This window comes from Pecten maximus, chromosome 18, assembly GCF_902652985.1.
Source record: "Pecten maximus chromosome 18, xPecMax1.1, whole genome shotgun sequence".
NCBI lineage: Eukaryota > Metazoa > Mollusca > Bivalvia > Pectinida > Pectinidae > Pecten > Pecten maximus.
The window spans coordinates 17,044,767-17,060,883 of NC_047032.1; the positions used below are offsets into that span (position 1 = coordinate 17,044,767).

At 43.1% G+C, this 16,117-nt stretch overlaps 3 protein-coding genes across 3 annotated transcripts in view; 2 read left to right on the forward strand and 1 right to left on the reverse strand.

Annotated features, from left to right (window-relative positions):
• LOC117316423 overlaps positions 1–16,117 on the forward strand; it is a 60,770-nt gene that overhangs the window by 18,255 nt on the left and 26,398 nt on the right. The window lies entirely within an intron of this gene.
• LOC117316270 lies at positions 380–8,521 on the reverse strand. The gene is made up of 2 exons (XM_033870808.1): positions 8,506–8,521; positions 380–3,567 (listed from the first exon to the last, which is right to left on the reverse strand). The coding sequence occupies exons 1-2, from the start codon at positions 8,519–8,521 to the stop codon at positions 380–382; spliced, it is 3,204 nt and encodes a 1,067-aa protein (XP_033726699.1).
• On the forward strand, positions 8,543–11,549 carry LOC117316271 (proline-rich extensin-like protein EPR1). Its single transcript, XM_033870809.1, has 2 exons — positions 8,543–8,587; positions 10,272–11,549. The coding sequence occupies exons 1-2, from the start codon at positions 8,543–8,545 to the stop codon at positions 11,547–11,549; spliced, it is 1,323 nt and encodes a 440-aa protein (XP_033726700.1).

Here is a 16,117-nt window from a genome sequence, read left to right on the forward strand (position 1 = left end):
GAAGCCGTGATATTGTTTATATCTGCGTCACAATGCCCTGAATTGTGAAGCCGTGATAGTGTTTATATCTGCGTCACAATGCCCTGTGTTGTTAGATCGTAATAGTGTTTATTGGGTTCTTGGCAAAGACCCACCCTCTTTCAATAAAGCTTGTGCCTTGGAGAGATTGGTTCTGTTGGCAGCCAGATCTATTACGTTTATCTATAGCTGATACTCTCTGTTGATTTGTTTATTGAACACATCACCGGGCAAAACTATCTGACACGCGCCAATCGGTGTCAAAATCCGGAAACACACGCGTATGTTTACAATATGCTAACAATTGCTGCTATGCAATTACCAATCCGTCAAAGAAAATAGTCCACTCCTTCATGTAATGCTAACGATCTGTACTAGGTTGTTTTTGATAGGACAGAGCTCCATTTGCGTGAACATGGCCGATCAGGGCTCCGTTTGGGTGTACATAGCCGGACAGGACTCCGTTTGCGTGTAAATGACTGGTCAGGGCTCCGTTTGCGTGTACATGACTGGTCAGGGCTCCGTTTGGGTGTAAATGACTGGTCAGGGCTCCGTTTGGGTGTACATAGCCGGCCAGGGCTCCGTTTTCGTGTACATGCCTGGCCAGGGCTCCGTTTGCGTGTAAATGACTGGTCAGGGCCCCGTTTGCGTGTACATGACTGGTCAGGGCCCCGTTTGCGTGTACATGACTGGTCAGGGCTCCGTTTGCGTGTAAATGACTGGTCAGGGCCCCGTTTGCGTATACATGACTGGTCAGGGCTCCGTTTGCGTGTACATGACTGGTCAGGGCCCCGTTTGCGTGTACATGACTGGTCAGTGCTCCGTTTGCGTGTACATGACTGGTCAGGGCCCCGTTTGCGTGTACATGACTGGTCAGTGCTCCATTTGGGTGTACATGACTGGTCAGGGCCCCGTTTGTGTGTATATGACTGGTCAGGGCTCCGTTTGCGTGTACATGACTGGTCAGGGCCCCGTTTGCGTGTACATGACTGGTCAGGGCTCCGTTTGCGTGTACATGACTGGTCAGGGCTCCGTTTGCGTGTACATGGCCAGACAGGGCCCCGTTTGCGTGTACATGACTGGTCAGGGCTCCGTTTGCGTGTATATGACTGGTCAGGGCCCCGTTTGTGTGTATATGACTGGTCAGGGCTCCATTTGGGTGTAAATTACTGGTCAGTGCTCCGTCTGCGTGTACATGACTGGCCAGGGCTCCGTTTGGGTGTACATGACTGGTCTGGGCTCCGTTTGGGTGTAAATGACTGGTCTGGGCTCCGTTTGCGTATACATGACTGGCCAGGGCTCCGTTTGCGTGTACATGACTGGCCAGGGCCCCGTTTGTGTGTATATGACTGGTCAGGGCCCCGTTTGTGTGTATATGACTGGTCAGGGCCCCGTTTACGTGTACATGACTGGCCAGGGCTCCGTTTGGGTGTACATGACTGGTCAGGGCCCTTATTGCGTGTACATTACTGGTCAGGGCTCCGTTTGGGTGTAAATGACTGATCAGGGCTCTGTTTGGGTGTAAATGACTGGCCAGGGCTCCGTTTGGGTGTAAATGACTGGTCAGGGCTCCGTTTGGGTGTAAATGACTGGTCAGGGCTCCGTTTGGGTGTAAATGACTGGTCAGTGCTCCATTTGGGTGTACATGACTGGTCAGGGCCCCGTTTGTGTGTATATGACTGGTCAGGGCTCCGTTTGCGTGTACATGACTGGTCAGGGCCCCGTTTGCGTGTACATGACTGGTCAGGGCTCCGTTTGCGTGTACATGACTGGTCAGGGCTCCGTTTGCGTGTACATGGCCAGACAGGGCCCCGTTTGCGTGTACATGACTGGTCAGGGCTCCGTTTGCGTGTACATGACTGGTCAGGGCCCCGTTTGTGTGTATATGACTGGTCAGGGCTCCATTTGGGTGTAAATTACTGGTCAGTGCTCCGTTTGCGTGTACATGACTGGCCAGGGCTCCGTTTGGGTGTACATGACTGGTCTGGGCTCCGTTTGGGTGTAAATGACTGGTCTGGGCTCCGTTTGCGTATACATGACTGGCCAGGGCTCCGTTTGCGTGTACATGACTGGCCAGGGCCCCGTTTGCGTGTACATGACTGGTCAGTGCTCCATTTGGGTGTACATGACTGGTCAGGGCCCCGTTTGTGTGTATATGACTGGTCAGGGCTCCGTTTGCGTGTACATGACTGGTCAGGGCCCCGTTTGCGTGTACATGACTGGTCAGGGCTCCGTTTGCGTGTACATGACTGGTCAGGGCTCCGTTTGCGTGTACATGGCCAGACAGGGCCCCGTTTGCGTGTACATGACTGGTCAGGGCTCCGTTTGCGTGTATATGACTGGTCAGGGCCCCGTTTGTGTGTATATGACTGGTCAGGGCTCCATTTGGGTGTAAATTACTGGTCAGTGCTCCGTCTGCGTGTACATGACTGGCCAGGGCTCCGTTTGGGTGTACATGACTGGTCTGGGCTCCGTTTGGGTGTAAATGACTGGTCTGGGCTCCGTTTGCGTATACATGACTGGCCAGGGCTCCGTTTGCGTGTACATGACTGGTCAGGGCCCCGTTTGTGTGTATATGACTGGTCAGGGCCCCGTTTGTGTGTATATGACTGGTCAGGGCCCCGTTTACGTGTACATGACTGGCCAGGGCTCCGTTTGGGTGTACATGACTGGTCAGGGCCCTTATTGCGTGTACATTACTGGTCAGGGCTCCGTTTGGGTGTAAATGACTGATCAGGGCTCTGTTTGGGTGTAAATGACTGGCCAGGGCTCCGTTTGGGTGTAAATGACTGGTCAGGGCTCCGTTTGGGTGTAAATGACTGGTCAGGGCTCCGTTTGGGTGTAAATGACTGGTCAGTGCTCCATTTGGGTGTACATGACTGGTCAGGGCCCCGTTTGTGTGTATATGACTGGTCAGGGCTCCGTTTGCGTGTACATGACTGGTCAGGGCTCCGTTTGCGTGTACATGACTGGTCAGGGCCCCGTTTGTGTGTATATGACTGGTCAGGGCTCCATTTGGGTGTAAATTACTGGTCAGTGCTCCGTTTGCGTGTACATGACTGGCCAGGGCTCCGTTTGGGTGTACATGACTGGTCTGGGCTCCGTTTGGGTGTAAATGACTGGTCTGGGCTCCGTTTGCGTATACATGACTGGCCAGGGCTCCGTTTGCGTGTACATGACTGGCCAGGGCTCCGTTTGTGTGTATATGACTGGTCAGGGCTCCGTTTGGGTGTAAATGACTGATCAGTGCTCCGTTTACGTGTACATGACTGGTTAGGGCCCCGTTTGTGTGTACATGACTGGTCAGGGCCCCGTTTGTGTGTATATGACTGGTCAGGGCCCCGTTTGTGTGTATATGACTGGTCAGGGCCCCGTTTACGTGTACATGACTGGCCAGGGCTCCGTTTGGGTGTACATGACTGGTCAGGGCCCCTATTGCGTGTACATTACTGGTCAGGGCTCCGTTTGGGTGTAAATGACTGATCAGGGCTCTGTTTGCGTGTAGATGGCCGGACAGGGCTCCGTCTGCGTGTACATGGCCGGACAGGGCTGTTATAGTACCAAGGAGTAAACGGACAGATGATAATGATAAGAAATGTGGACATTTGTTATTACTTATTGTGTAAGAAGCGGTTTCAACGAAGGGAGTTAGGAAGGAGAAAAATTGAAGCAAATAGGAGGGATGTCGTAAATTTGTGTAATAATGTGTGTGGGAGGGGATAGATATTAAGAAGGCAATATTAAGTGGAAGTAAAACATTAATTAGATATCCCTAATTAGTTTCATGGTGTTGGAAATGTGATGTTGAATATACGTTGATTTATAGGTGGAGTGATATTTTTTATCGGAAGAGGATGGGAAGGATATATAAATTTGATACACATCTCTGCGCATAAGCCCAATAAATTTTGATGAAGAGGAACAAGAAGCAGATGCTATTGTTTATCAAATTAGCGGCTAACGCCGGGGTAGGTAAATTGAAAATACCACCTGCCAGCATGTCAGTGTCGGGGCTTATGCTGTCGAGTATTGTAAGCTTAAAGTTGCCCTAGCAACATGGTACGTACAACGAAACCTTCTTGTAACGAACGCTAAGTGTGTCCATAGCAACGGATTCTCATTTTCCCTAGCAACGGGCCCAGTTCATCCTAACGTGTTGTCCTAGCCGACGGACCTATATTTGTTTCTTATAACGGTGTCGGTTATCCTTAACAACGGACTCTTGTTGTCATTGATAACGAACTTGCTTCATCCCGAACAACATTCGCAGTATCGCTTACAACGGATGCGTGTTGCCTTTGACAACGAACCTGGTTAATCCATAGCAATACCACCATGGCTTCCTTAACAACAGACGATTGTTGTCCTCGACAACAAACCTTTTTCACCTCTGAAACTGTCTTGACTTATTTTTGACAACGGTATTACGTCGGATCTGATTATCTTTAAAGCCGAGGTCATCCTAATGTACAAAGGGTTCGGATTGTCCGACCAACGCCTTGGGTTGTCCTGACAACGAACGCAGATTTGCCTTCAGCGGTCAACGGCCACTTCTTAAACTGGTCAAAATATATCAAAATAATATTATGGTAAAATAACCGGACGCACCGTTTCATTAATAGCATAGACCAATTCACATTTATATAAAGTCTGGTTTCAACACAATACCAGTGCGTCATACAAGATGTTATAAGCACGCATTTTACTACAGAGGTCACGGCTGGTAACTAATAGATTAAATCAGTGAGGATTTCAGCTTTTTCTTCTGCTTGAAAGTCATGATATACAGATAAGGACCCTAAAAGCTTTGTTACATGGAAAAGATAAGCCTGTGTGATACGAAACACCATGAAGTCTATTGTAATAGACAAATTTTCATTCAATGCCGAAGGTTGAAGGGATAGCCGGCTTGACTGTCTCGAGATCTGTATCCCTATTACTGGTATCAGAGACCTATATAGGTCTCTGCTGGTATATAACATACAGAGAAAAAAGGTTCTCAAGATTAATAGGGATACACAGATAAAAAGTACAGTCTGTAATAAAAAAATAAAATCTGAATTCATAATGAAAGCTGGTAAATTATTTCACCGGATTTGTAATAATTTGCAGTGTTATTTCGTTAAGAAAATGTAAATTTCCGTTTATTTTTGTTATTGATTTTAATTAAATAAATAAAATTAAATGATTAATTAATGAATAATTCATTAATTGATTTTGTCATCAATGCTTATTTAAAGAGTATATGTATAGTAAACTGATATAGACGCTTCAAATTGCATGCTTTAAAAAGGATAAAAACATCCTTATCGCCAAGGGAGGTAATTCCATGCTTCTCCTTTTCATGAATACTTCCATATGCCGGAAATGTGTTTGTCTACGAATAAAGTTAGTTCTAATTAAAACATTGGGGCTATTAGCAAACACGTGTTTTGCTTTTTTAATGAGTCTTAACAACGTCTAGGTTTCGAACCTTTATTCTGAAAGTAAAAGAATGCACGCCTTCAGACGACGGCCATTACACGCTGACAGACGCCGGGAGACAAATGTACTGACGACTAATACTCGCTAATCTATTGCTAATTCGATTGAATGTTTATAAGTTCTTGAGATAAACTCTTCCAATTCTCGTTTTAAATCAATTCCTGTTAGTTTAAACTAATAGTTTTAGATCATTCTCATTCTCGGCTTAGTTTATGTAATTCAAATACTGTTTATACATTGTAACCATCGAAAATCCGCGCCAACAGCAATTGTACATCACCTTCTCCAGGATTTCCGCTTTGTTTTCTCTGTACTAGTAATATATTTCTCCTTCCGCTTGACTCACATACTGAGCCGACTAATTACATTATATACAGCTTGCACCGTTATCAGGCCCTTAATTGTTCAGACCCTACAAAACAGACTGCTCTGTTTGAGACGATTATCGACTGTAATCCATTTATTACAACTCTTCGCATCAGTTCTTGTCGCTTTAATACCGTTTCCATTGACCCATTCGGCTTTTCTCCCACTCATTATCCTCCTCTGCAGCCAGAACAATTTTACTCCGGCATGTTTCACTTTTTATTAGTATACACGGTACCAAATAGTTCTCCGTGAAATATCAAAGTTCACTAGTTTAAGGTAAAGATACTTTAAGCCGTTTAACTGTTGTAGTTTATTTAAAACTTCAGGCTATTGACTGGCGCAGAAAAAACCTTTACCGTGTGATTTTGAACGTCTGTGCGGTATTAAACCGGAAGTAGATGATTATTTTGTCTAGATTTTTTTTTAAGTTTAAGGGAACATATTTTTATAATATAGAAAACAAAATTATATTATTATTTATTATAAAACTATGACAATCAACATATATGCCTTAGAATCAATGGGTACGTATAGGCTCTATGTCGGATTCGGGATATGTAACCAGAAGCTTACCTCCTTTGCAGATTAGGTAGAGTCATGTGAGTGTGTGTCAAGATAAAATCGCACTCGTGCTTAATCTAAGATGTACATATTCGGGGATGGCGGTGGGAAGCAGGCAGCATTTCTAATTAAAAATGGATGTTATATAACACGTGTACAGACATAGTGAATATCGATGAAAGTAGAGATACAGTTAGAGAACCAGCAAAGGAAACGTAAATGTGAGCAAAATAAAGATAAAATCTACTCGTCTAAAAGTACACAACATATTTATACCTCTCAAAGTAGAGTTAGAAATATCTTGAACCCGTCACATGCAAAGTCTTTACAATATCATTTCATTCGCGAGACAGTATTCGGTTTTCGGAATATTGACATTTCAGAACAGTGATATTGTAGTGAATAACCACTGTAATCTATCACAATGTCCATCAATTTACTTTGGTTCATTCCGTTAAAGTCTATAGAATTTAAATTTTGCTTTATTATTGTGTAATAGTTTCAGGATTTAGTGAAATGACGAAAGGCAGGGTATACTCATTATCTACAAAATGTAAATGTGTGTAAAAATAAATCTGTATTGATGAGCTTAATAAATTACGCGACAAAGTGCATGTTTTATTGTGAGTACACATGTACTTTCATGGTCCTTCAGTGACGTGAACCGCGTCGAGGTGTTAAAAGTGTACACGTCACAACGCCAATTTGCGTTGCTGAGAGGACGTTTACCGGAAGTTAAACCGAAGACATGCTGAAGAGATCAAAGCAGTAAAATTGTCCATAAAGTTCACGTTTATTTAGAAAAAAAATCTCCATCGCGATAAACATACCTCACACACAAATCGATAATAGTAACCGGAAACGCCTTATAAGGACTGGTCGATACGCGATAACCGGATACGCCTTATAAGGACTGGTCGATACGCGTTAACCGGATATACCTTATAGGAATTGATCAATACGCCATCTAGCGGTAGTGTACAAAGTAGAGGTAAACACACCACGATGCATCCGTCCATGTAGTTGCAATTACTGTTATGACCGGAAGGCAAGAGGCACCCGACCGCGAGGCTAATTACATTCATTACGGGCATTGGGAGATGAAATAGATACTTTAGGGAGTACGAAAGACCCGATCTCGTCTCATATTTGCCGAGATTTGACATTTCAGGAGAAATGATAATGTTGCAACGGTCACCTTGGAGATTTTGAATTGATGTGAACTTTCCTGCAGAAGGATAATATGTCAATATGTCCCCAGGAGGGTAGATAATGATATAAATATAATATTATATATATATCGTAAAGACTGGAGATATGGTTCTGGCTGCATCCATCGAGCTTTTCTTGAGCTAACTTTAAAATTTACTCATAATTGTGGGAACGAAATAAAAGTATACACATGAAGGATGCTGGTTAGTGGAGGGTTTTGTATTTATTGCTAGCCTAAAATATATGTGAAAAATATACAGACAATTATTATGATGTAATATAATTCTATATCATCCGTGATCTGAAAGAGTGATACATAAAAATGTATGTACTGTAGCACAGAGAGAACGATCGGGGAGAGGGAGGGAGAGGGAGGGAGGGGTGAGGGGGTGAGGGAGGGTTGAAGGAGCGGGTACACATTGAAGAACCAATTTAATCGATCCCCGACAAGGCTTTCACAGGGGAGGAAACTCTTAAAGAAAAAAACCCAAGGGAGATCACTGTATCTGATGTTAATAAAACAAGGATATATTACTCAGACAAAAAAAAAGACGTTTACGTCTCTGGAGAGGACAAATGACACAACTCTTACATGAATTGGTCAACAGAGATAACTTTTACATAATAAATAAACTCTAAAAGCACTTAAAACAGGAGAAATTTGAAGGGGAAACCCATTTTGAAAGATTTTTATTCGTTCAACATTAAATATAATATGTTAAATTATTACACACACACACACATATATATTGTATATGAAGGAACATATTTTTTGTAATGTTAGTGTTCGTGTTCTGAGAATACAAGTTGAAACATATTTATTTTGTCATGACTTCCTTCCTGCTATTTTCAGTAACTTACGTTGTCGACTATGCATTCCCGATATCGTTTCTACAAAATGTGTGCTATACCTCATTACTTGGGCGCATGCGCAGTGGTGCATGTAAATAACTGGATCCAGAATTGCGTATGACGTCACAACTACCTCGGAGCGAGATAGCATAACGGCACTATCTCCAACATCTGTGCCTGTTTGTGAAGTTTTTTTTCCATCTCGACATTTTTTTCTGTATTCTTCAATCAAGCTCGTTTGTGTGCTGTCTGTTGCATTTTGGCGATAAATCCGACGAACAGATCTCAAGTTGCTTTAAGAATGCTGCCATCGGCAACAACATTATATAAACGTATATTTCTCGTAGAGATGTAACTTTCATGATACATGCACGCAACCTATGATTTGAGTAAGAGTTATCTACCCTGAATATACAACAACAACAACAACAACAACAACAACAACAACAACAACAACAACAACAAGAAGTTTCTGGGACCTATTGTCGCTGTATTATACACTCTCTGTTCCCTTCGTCCAACAGGAACACCAGACAATGATTATATTTACCATTATATCTTATACAGCACCATGATATTTAACCGCTTCTATATATTCCGAAAAAAAAAATGGCGATAAAAATCCTTCATTCTGAGCATTAGATTAACACTACCGCTCTCTAGGTTTATTTTTTGCACCATAACCCAATCTAGCGTTTCATGATGATATTTTCCCTTTTATAATCTAATATAACACTCAAATAGATAGCAATACATAAAAACTGAAATCCTACGCTAAGTACAGAGCGTAGAGAGACAGCGGGCCCACTGACAGAGCTATCAAGCCTCAGTCAAGTGTCGACGCCGTAAACAATTTCTTCTAAGCGTACAGGCTATGAAATTATGATAATAAATATCACAAAATGGCTATTTTACATACTATTCGAAGGAAATATTACAAAAAATTAAGAATATATTTGTGGAAACTCCTTCTTCGAATAGGTGTTTAAAATTTACACACGCATCGTATCCTCCAAATTGTTTGTGTGAAAAGTAAAGGGAACTTTGTTACGATATCGTTAAAATTGTGTTCATATCGCAACATCCACGAGACGCCGGTCTCAGGGTTGCCTGTGTTACTGTTGCTGGCTTCGCTTCATTTCAGGAAGTGTAACCTAACGGAGAGATGTGATACCAAGGGAGGTAATCCAGTCAACAATAAAATAATGTTTGTGTTTATGAATATTTCAATGGATCATACCTGAAGTGATCAAAATTCGGAACATTTGGAACATTCGGAATAATGAGTCTTCGGACTATAGGGCCTTCATAATAAAATGAGGTCACAAACTTAACTGTTGGCAGAACAGCATCCATGTTTTTTTTATCAAGAAAATTGGAATGCAGCCAGCTATCATCATACAAAAGAAATTGTTTGGTCGGAGAATAGAAAATTAGGAACGGTTTTTTTCTATGTTTTCCATTAGTCGTATCATCGACTTTTTTGCATTAATCGTATCATCATAACAACTGCACCACCGTAACCGCGTCATCGTAGTAATCGCATTGCCGTATCAACCGCAGCACGGTAGCAACGTTCCGCATTAACCGTAACAATACCATTGCCATAACAGACACATAACCGTAACAACCACATCATCAACAACAACCGAATCATCAAAGCAACTATCGTTATAACCGCATTGCCATATCACCGCAACAAGCACATCTCAATATCAATCGCATCACCACAGCAACCACATCACCAAAAATCACCGATTCATCGTTAATTGTAGCAACCACATCGCCCTATCACCCCAACAACCACATCGCCCTATCACCCCAACAACCGCATCGCCCTATCACCCGAACAACCACATCGCCCTATCACCCCAACAACAACATCGCCCTATCACCCCAACAACCGCATCGCCCTATCACCCCAACAACCACATCGCCCTATCACCCCAACAACAACATCGCCCTATCACCCCAACAACCGCATCGCCCTATCACCCCAACAACCACATCGCCCTATCACCCCAACAACCACATCGCCCTATCACCCCAACAACCACATCGCCATATCACCCGAACAACCGCATCGCCCTATCACCCCAACAACCACATCGCCCTATCACCCCAACAACCACATCGCCCTATCACCCCAACAACCGCATCGCCCTATCACCCCAACAACCGCATCGCCCTATAACCGCAACAACCACATCGCCCTATCACCCCAACAATCGCATCGCCCTATCACCCGAACAACCACATCGCCCTATCAGCCCAACAACCGCATCGCCCTATCACCCCAACAACCACATCGCCCTATCACCCCAACAATCGCATCGCCCTATCACCCGAACAACCACATCGCCCTATCAGCCCAACAACCGCATCGCCCTATCACCCCAACAACCACATCGCCCTATCACCCCAACAACCGCATCGCCCTATCACCCCAACAACCACATCGCCCTATCACCCCAACAACCACATCGCCCTATCACCCCAACAACCGCATCGCCATATCACCCCAACAACCACATCGCCCTATCACCCCAACAACCGCATCGCCCTATCACCCCAACAACCGCATCGCCCTATCACCCCAACAACCGCATCGCCCTATCACCCCAACAACCACATCGCCCTATCACCCCAACAACCGCATCGCCCTATCACCCCAACAACCGCATCGCCCTATCACCCCAACAACCGCATCGCCCTATCACCCCCAACAACCGCATCGCCCTATCACCCCAACAACCACATCGCCCTATCACCCCAACAACCACATCGCCCTATCACCACCAACAACCGCATCGCCCTATCACCCCAACAACCGCATCGCCCTATCACCCCCAACAACCACATCGCCCTATCACCCCAACAACCACATCGCCCTATCACCCCAACAACCACATCGCCCTATCACCGAAATAACCGTATCGCCGTATCACCCCAACAACCACATCGCCCTATCACCCCAACAACCGCATTGCCGTATCACCGAAACAACCAAATCGCCGTATCACCGAAATAACCGTATCGCCGTATCACCGTAACAACCGCATCCCGTATCAACGTAGCAACCGCAATAACCCTATTATTGCCTCATTTGTTTAATGGCATTTTATATATTAACAGGCATTTTGATTTAATTAAGCTTCACGAAGGGGACTGTCACCTCATTTTCGATATACCAAATTATCATTTGAAATCATATCTGATAGGTTGATAAAATTACGTTTTGTTTAAAGGAGAACCAGGTTTTAATAGCCATATATTTAGATGTCCCCCGTGGGAACATGTAAACTCTCTGTAGTAGTCACAAAAACTATGCTTAATTAAATGTCACTCCACATACCTCTGTAAAACCGTCAGCCAAGATTACATCCAATTATGATTGGTCCATCGCTCCGGGTAACCCGTATGTAGGTACATTTTGTAGGCTCATCATTTGAAATTGCTCCGCGTGCCTTAGAAGACGCCCGTATGTAGATGTAAATTAAGTCTAGGTAAATGTTGGAAAGGATAGACTAATGGTTATTAAATAAACCCGATATTAAAAATATATATATAGGGAAGAGATCTAACGGAGATACATGTATAAGAAATTGAGAGGAACTTTTTTGATTTTGAAGTATCTACATTTTTGACTAGTTACTTGATTGTCATGGCCAACACGTGATTGTCTGGGAAGGGGGTCTTCATAGGGGAGGAAACCGAAATAACCAAGAAAAATCCCACTTTGACAGGATTCGCACCCGGACGCCAAGGTGAAAGGCGATTGAGATAAACAGTACGACACATCTATTTTGTCCCGTTTCTAACATTTGAATTTCGTCTTAGAGAGACATTTTTTAGAAAGCAGAACCCTCATTTTTTTCTACTTTACTGGAAGCTTGTGCGCATGTGTGTACTCATGCGCATTGAGACAGTCAGATAATGACAATATTTTGAATAATAGTAAACAAACATTAGCGTCAGAGCCCAATCCATCACAATCAACTAACATCGCCCATGCAATATAAACACAATGACATAATTATGTGAACGACGAAAACGAGGCTATCTAATTCCCTTAACGAGGCTCTCCTAAATCATCTAATTCTTATGAGGAACACTCCAAAGTCTTCTAACGAGTATGTCTAATTCTTCGAAACGAGGAAAATAGGGTTTCTCTTATTCTGGTAACGAGGACCACCTCTGTAATTACGAAAATCTGGTTTAAGGGAGCGAGGCTACCCTCGCCAGCATCAGCAAGACACACGACGGCAATGTGCAACGAAAATCGACATAGTGACAAATGGTGTATGTTCTGCGGCGTTGGCATGGTGTCCAGGCTTCAGCGGTTTCCCATTTGATATAGTTTCTGTTATGAAAACGGTTTGGCAAGAATTGCTAATGAGTTAATTAGGTTACTGTTCCTGTCAAAATTACGAGTCGAAACCAGTGTCTTTAATGATGGGGCAAGGTCATTGTCACGCTTAGATATCAGGAGGGTGTTAGCATTGGTGCCAAGCGTTCATCCTTCTTACAGAAGATACATCCCATCGCTGCTATCTTTACTGTGGGTATGATTACTTACAAGCTACATTGCTTAGTATATGTTGTGAAACAGGTTGGATGTACATGTAAAATGTCTAATGGGGCAAGGGGTGAGTGTGAGATTAAGACAAGAACCCTGGATGGTAATGAATTACAATTAACAATACATCTTTATACATTGTATAAGAAATATTTGTGAATTTGTTCGAATCTCATATAGTTTAGGTAGGAACGCAATATAATATTTTCAATTCTTCTGCTTTTGTTCCATTTAAATGTCAATAGTTTCAGACATCTGTTTACAATGACAACCTATGCACGATACTCATACACATTACACAACGCAATGTACTGGGAATCAATATTTCCACTAATGTAACACATATTTCACCATGTACAGTGTTTCAAGATTGCAAATAAGATGTTCCTTTAAAGCCATCTCGTTAGGTTGAGAAGATGTTTCAGGGATGTCTCGTTAATGCCTTTCGGATGTAGCGCCATTTGCTGTTTTAACGGAAGTGGGTTTATTATGGCGAAGTCGGTGTAATGAGGACAACACAATAGGTTCATGCTGGTGTATTTGAGTCTGTTTAGATTACAATGACAAATTATATATACATTGTGATATACACAATTACATACATTCCACTGACATCACACCACACGATTAGGGTACAATTTGCATGTATGGACTATAATAAACGTCATTCTCTCATCCCCGACCGTCCATCCCTACAATACATGTACGCGCTTGTTTTCACTCTCCCAGTTCATTACTATGATGGTGCATCGTGATTATCATATGGGCAGTAGTCTTACAACTGAGAAGGCCAACGTACGCACGTGCATCATCATGCTTGTAGTAAATACACGTGCTGAACGCATCCTGGGATTGTTTGTTATATGACGTTTAAAGTAAACAAGACAGGATATGTCTGATCATAAAAGAACCAATTCCTGGTGTTGAAAAACACCCTACAAGTTTGTAGAAGGTGAAATTGTTTTCTCATAATGCAAACGAAACCAAGAACCCATCATTTGTTATGTTTTAAGTTATCCAACGCTGACGAAAACAGACAGAGATGTCATCCACGCTGTCTCATTTACATTATTATTAATTACTGGTCTTTTCCTTACGTTTCCCCCCCCCCCCCCCCCCCAAATATTAGAAGCTATAAGGAGTATTTCCCGTGAAATACTTTTCTTTGCAATCTTTATTTTCAAGGTTTCTATTTTACTTTATTTCAATCTGTATATAATGGACATGGTGGCCGGCAGGTTATTAAAAGTGTCCCGCCTCTGGGTCGCGAGTTCGAAACCCGCGTAGGACAGTTGCCTTTTACTGACCGTAGGCCGATGGGTATTCCCCGAATACTCCGGCACGTCCATAAATGATCCTCGCCGTTCAACAGGACGTTTAACAAATTAAACCATCTATTACGGAAAATGGCAAAAACAGGAACCTCTTGAAAATATTTCTACATTATCAAATACAGACTATCCATTATTTATGTTGGTATGGAAGAGAGCTCGTAAACAGAAAGGAGAGAAGAGAGGAAACAGGTGAAGATGTCTTATATTGTAGGAATCATGTCCCCTTATTAAACAAGACATCATAAGGACCACTCCCCTTATTAAACAAGACATCGTAGGGACCACGACCCTTATTAGACAAAAGACATCGTAGGGGCCACGACCCCTTATTAAACAAAAGACATCGTAGGGACCGCGACCCCTTATTAAACAAATGACATCGTAGGGACCGCGACCCCTTATTAAACAAGAGACATCGTAGGGACCGCGACCCCTTATTAAACAAAAGACATCGTAGGGACCGCGACCCCTTATTAAACAAGAGACATCGTAGGGACCGCGACCCCTTATTAAACAAAAGACATCGTAGGGACCGCGACCCCTTATTAAACAAGAGACATCGTAGGGACCGCGACCCCTTATTAAACAAAAGACATCGTAGGGACCGCGACCCCTTATTAAACAAAAGACATCGTAGGGACCGCGACCCCTTATTGAATGAAAAAATGTATCGTAGGACCCACACCCCGTCCCCGAGGAAGGGCATAGTCTGTCGCCTCTTAAGATACATCCAGTAAGATACACCAACCATAACATGTGCCCATTTCTGTACGGTTTTACTTAAGTCTTGTACATGCGTCACGACGACCGCGTCCAATTGTTTTTTCTCTTTGTAGATAACAATACATGTAGGCTGATGAAAGATACCGTGTAGCAACCCCACGTCAAAGCAAAGTAAGGAGAGTTATTTCGCCATTTGAACAAGACGTAAAGTAACTTACCGGCCACAGTATAAAAAGCCCACGGGTCGATTTTACGCGATGTAGACATCTTAGATCAATCAACTAATTGGTATTAATTGCCTATGCATATAAATAGAAAACGTCTACGGAGAAGAGAGGAAGTGTACAGTTTTGTCCTCTGTGCCTTGTTTATTAGCTAAATTGTTGACAGACATTACGAGGCAGACAAATAGTCTTTAAGACAATGCTCTCGTCACAAGAGAATGCTGTAACTTTTTTAAAAAGACAGACAGATGTCTGTTATGTAAAAGGATTCGTTCTCTTAACTTGTCGATTTACTGTCTTTTCGTAATAGTCTATTTAAATGTCATGTCTTTTTGTCCCCGACAAAGCACTTCCTATCCTAGCGAGATTCTGGCGGGGCATCTCTTGTAGCTAAGCCCATAGTCTGGTTCTGGCAAAACAAACTGTTGTGTCGTGGTCTCGCGAGCCGCAGCCAAACTAAGCTGAAACGTTCAGATAGACTATTTTATTTACAGTTTGTCTGTCTCGTGCTCTCTTGTGATCACTGGTCTGGTCGAATCTGTTCTGTGTCATTTTCCAACGAGCGACCAAGACTGTATTAAGATCGAAATGGACCTGTCGAGTCCTTCCCTTATGGGATGGTCCCTGGTGTCGCCATTTCCCTCGCAATATGAAGCTGATTCCTCCAATGGGATCCCATACCTAATTCAAAACCAAGAATAGAAAAAGTACATCCCATTTGCAAATTTTTGGCCTCTTGGCTAATTCATGAAAGCATTGAA

Coding starts and splice junctions, on each gene's coding strand:
- LOC117316271 (XM_033870809.1), top strand. CDS start 8,543: ATGTGTGCTATACCTCATTACTTGGGCGCATGCGCAGTGGTGCAT. Junction 8,588..10,271: donor GCGCATGCGCAGTGGTGCAT/GTAAATAACTGG, acceptor CGTTAATTGTAG/CAACCACATCGCCCTATCAC.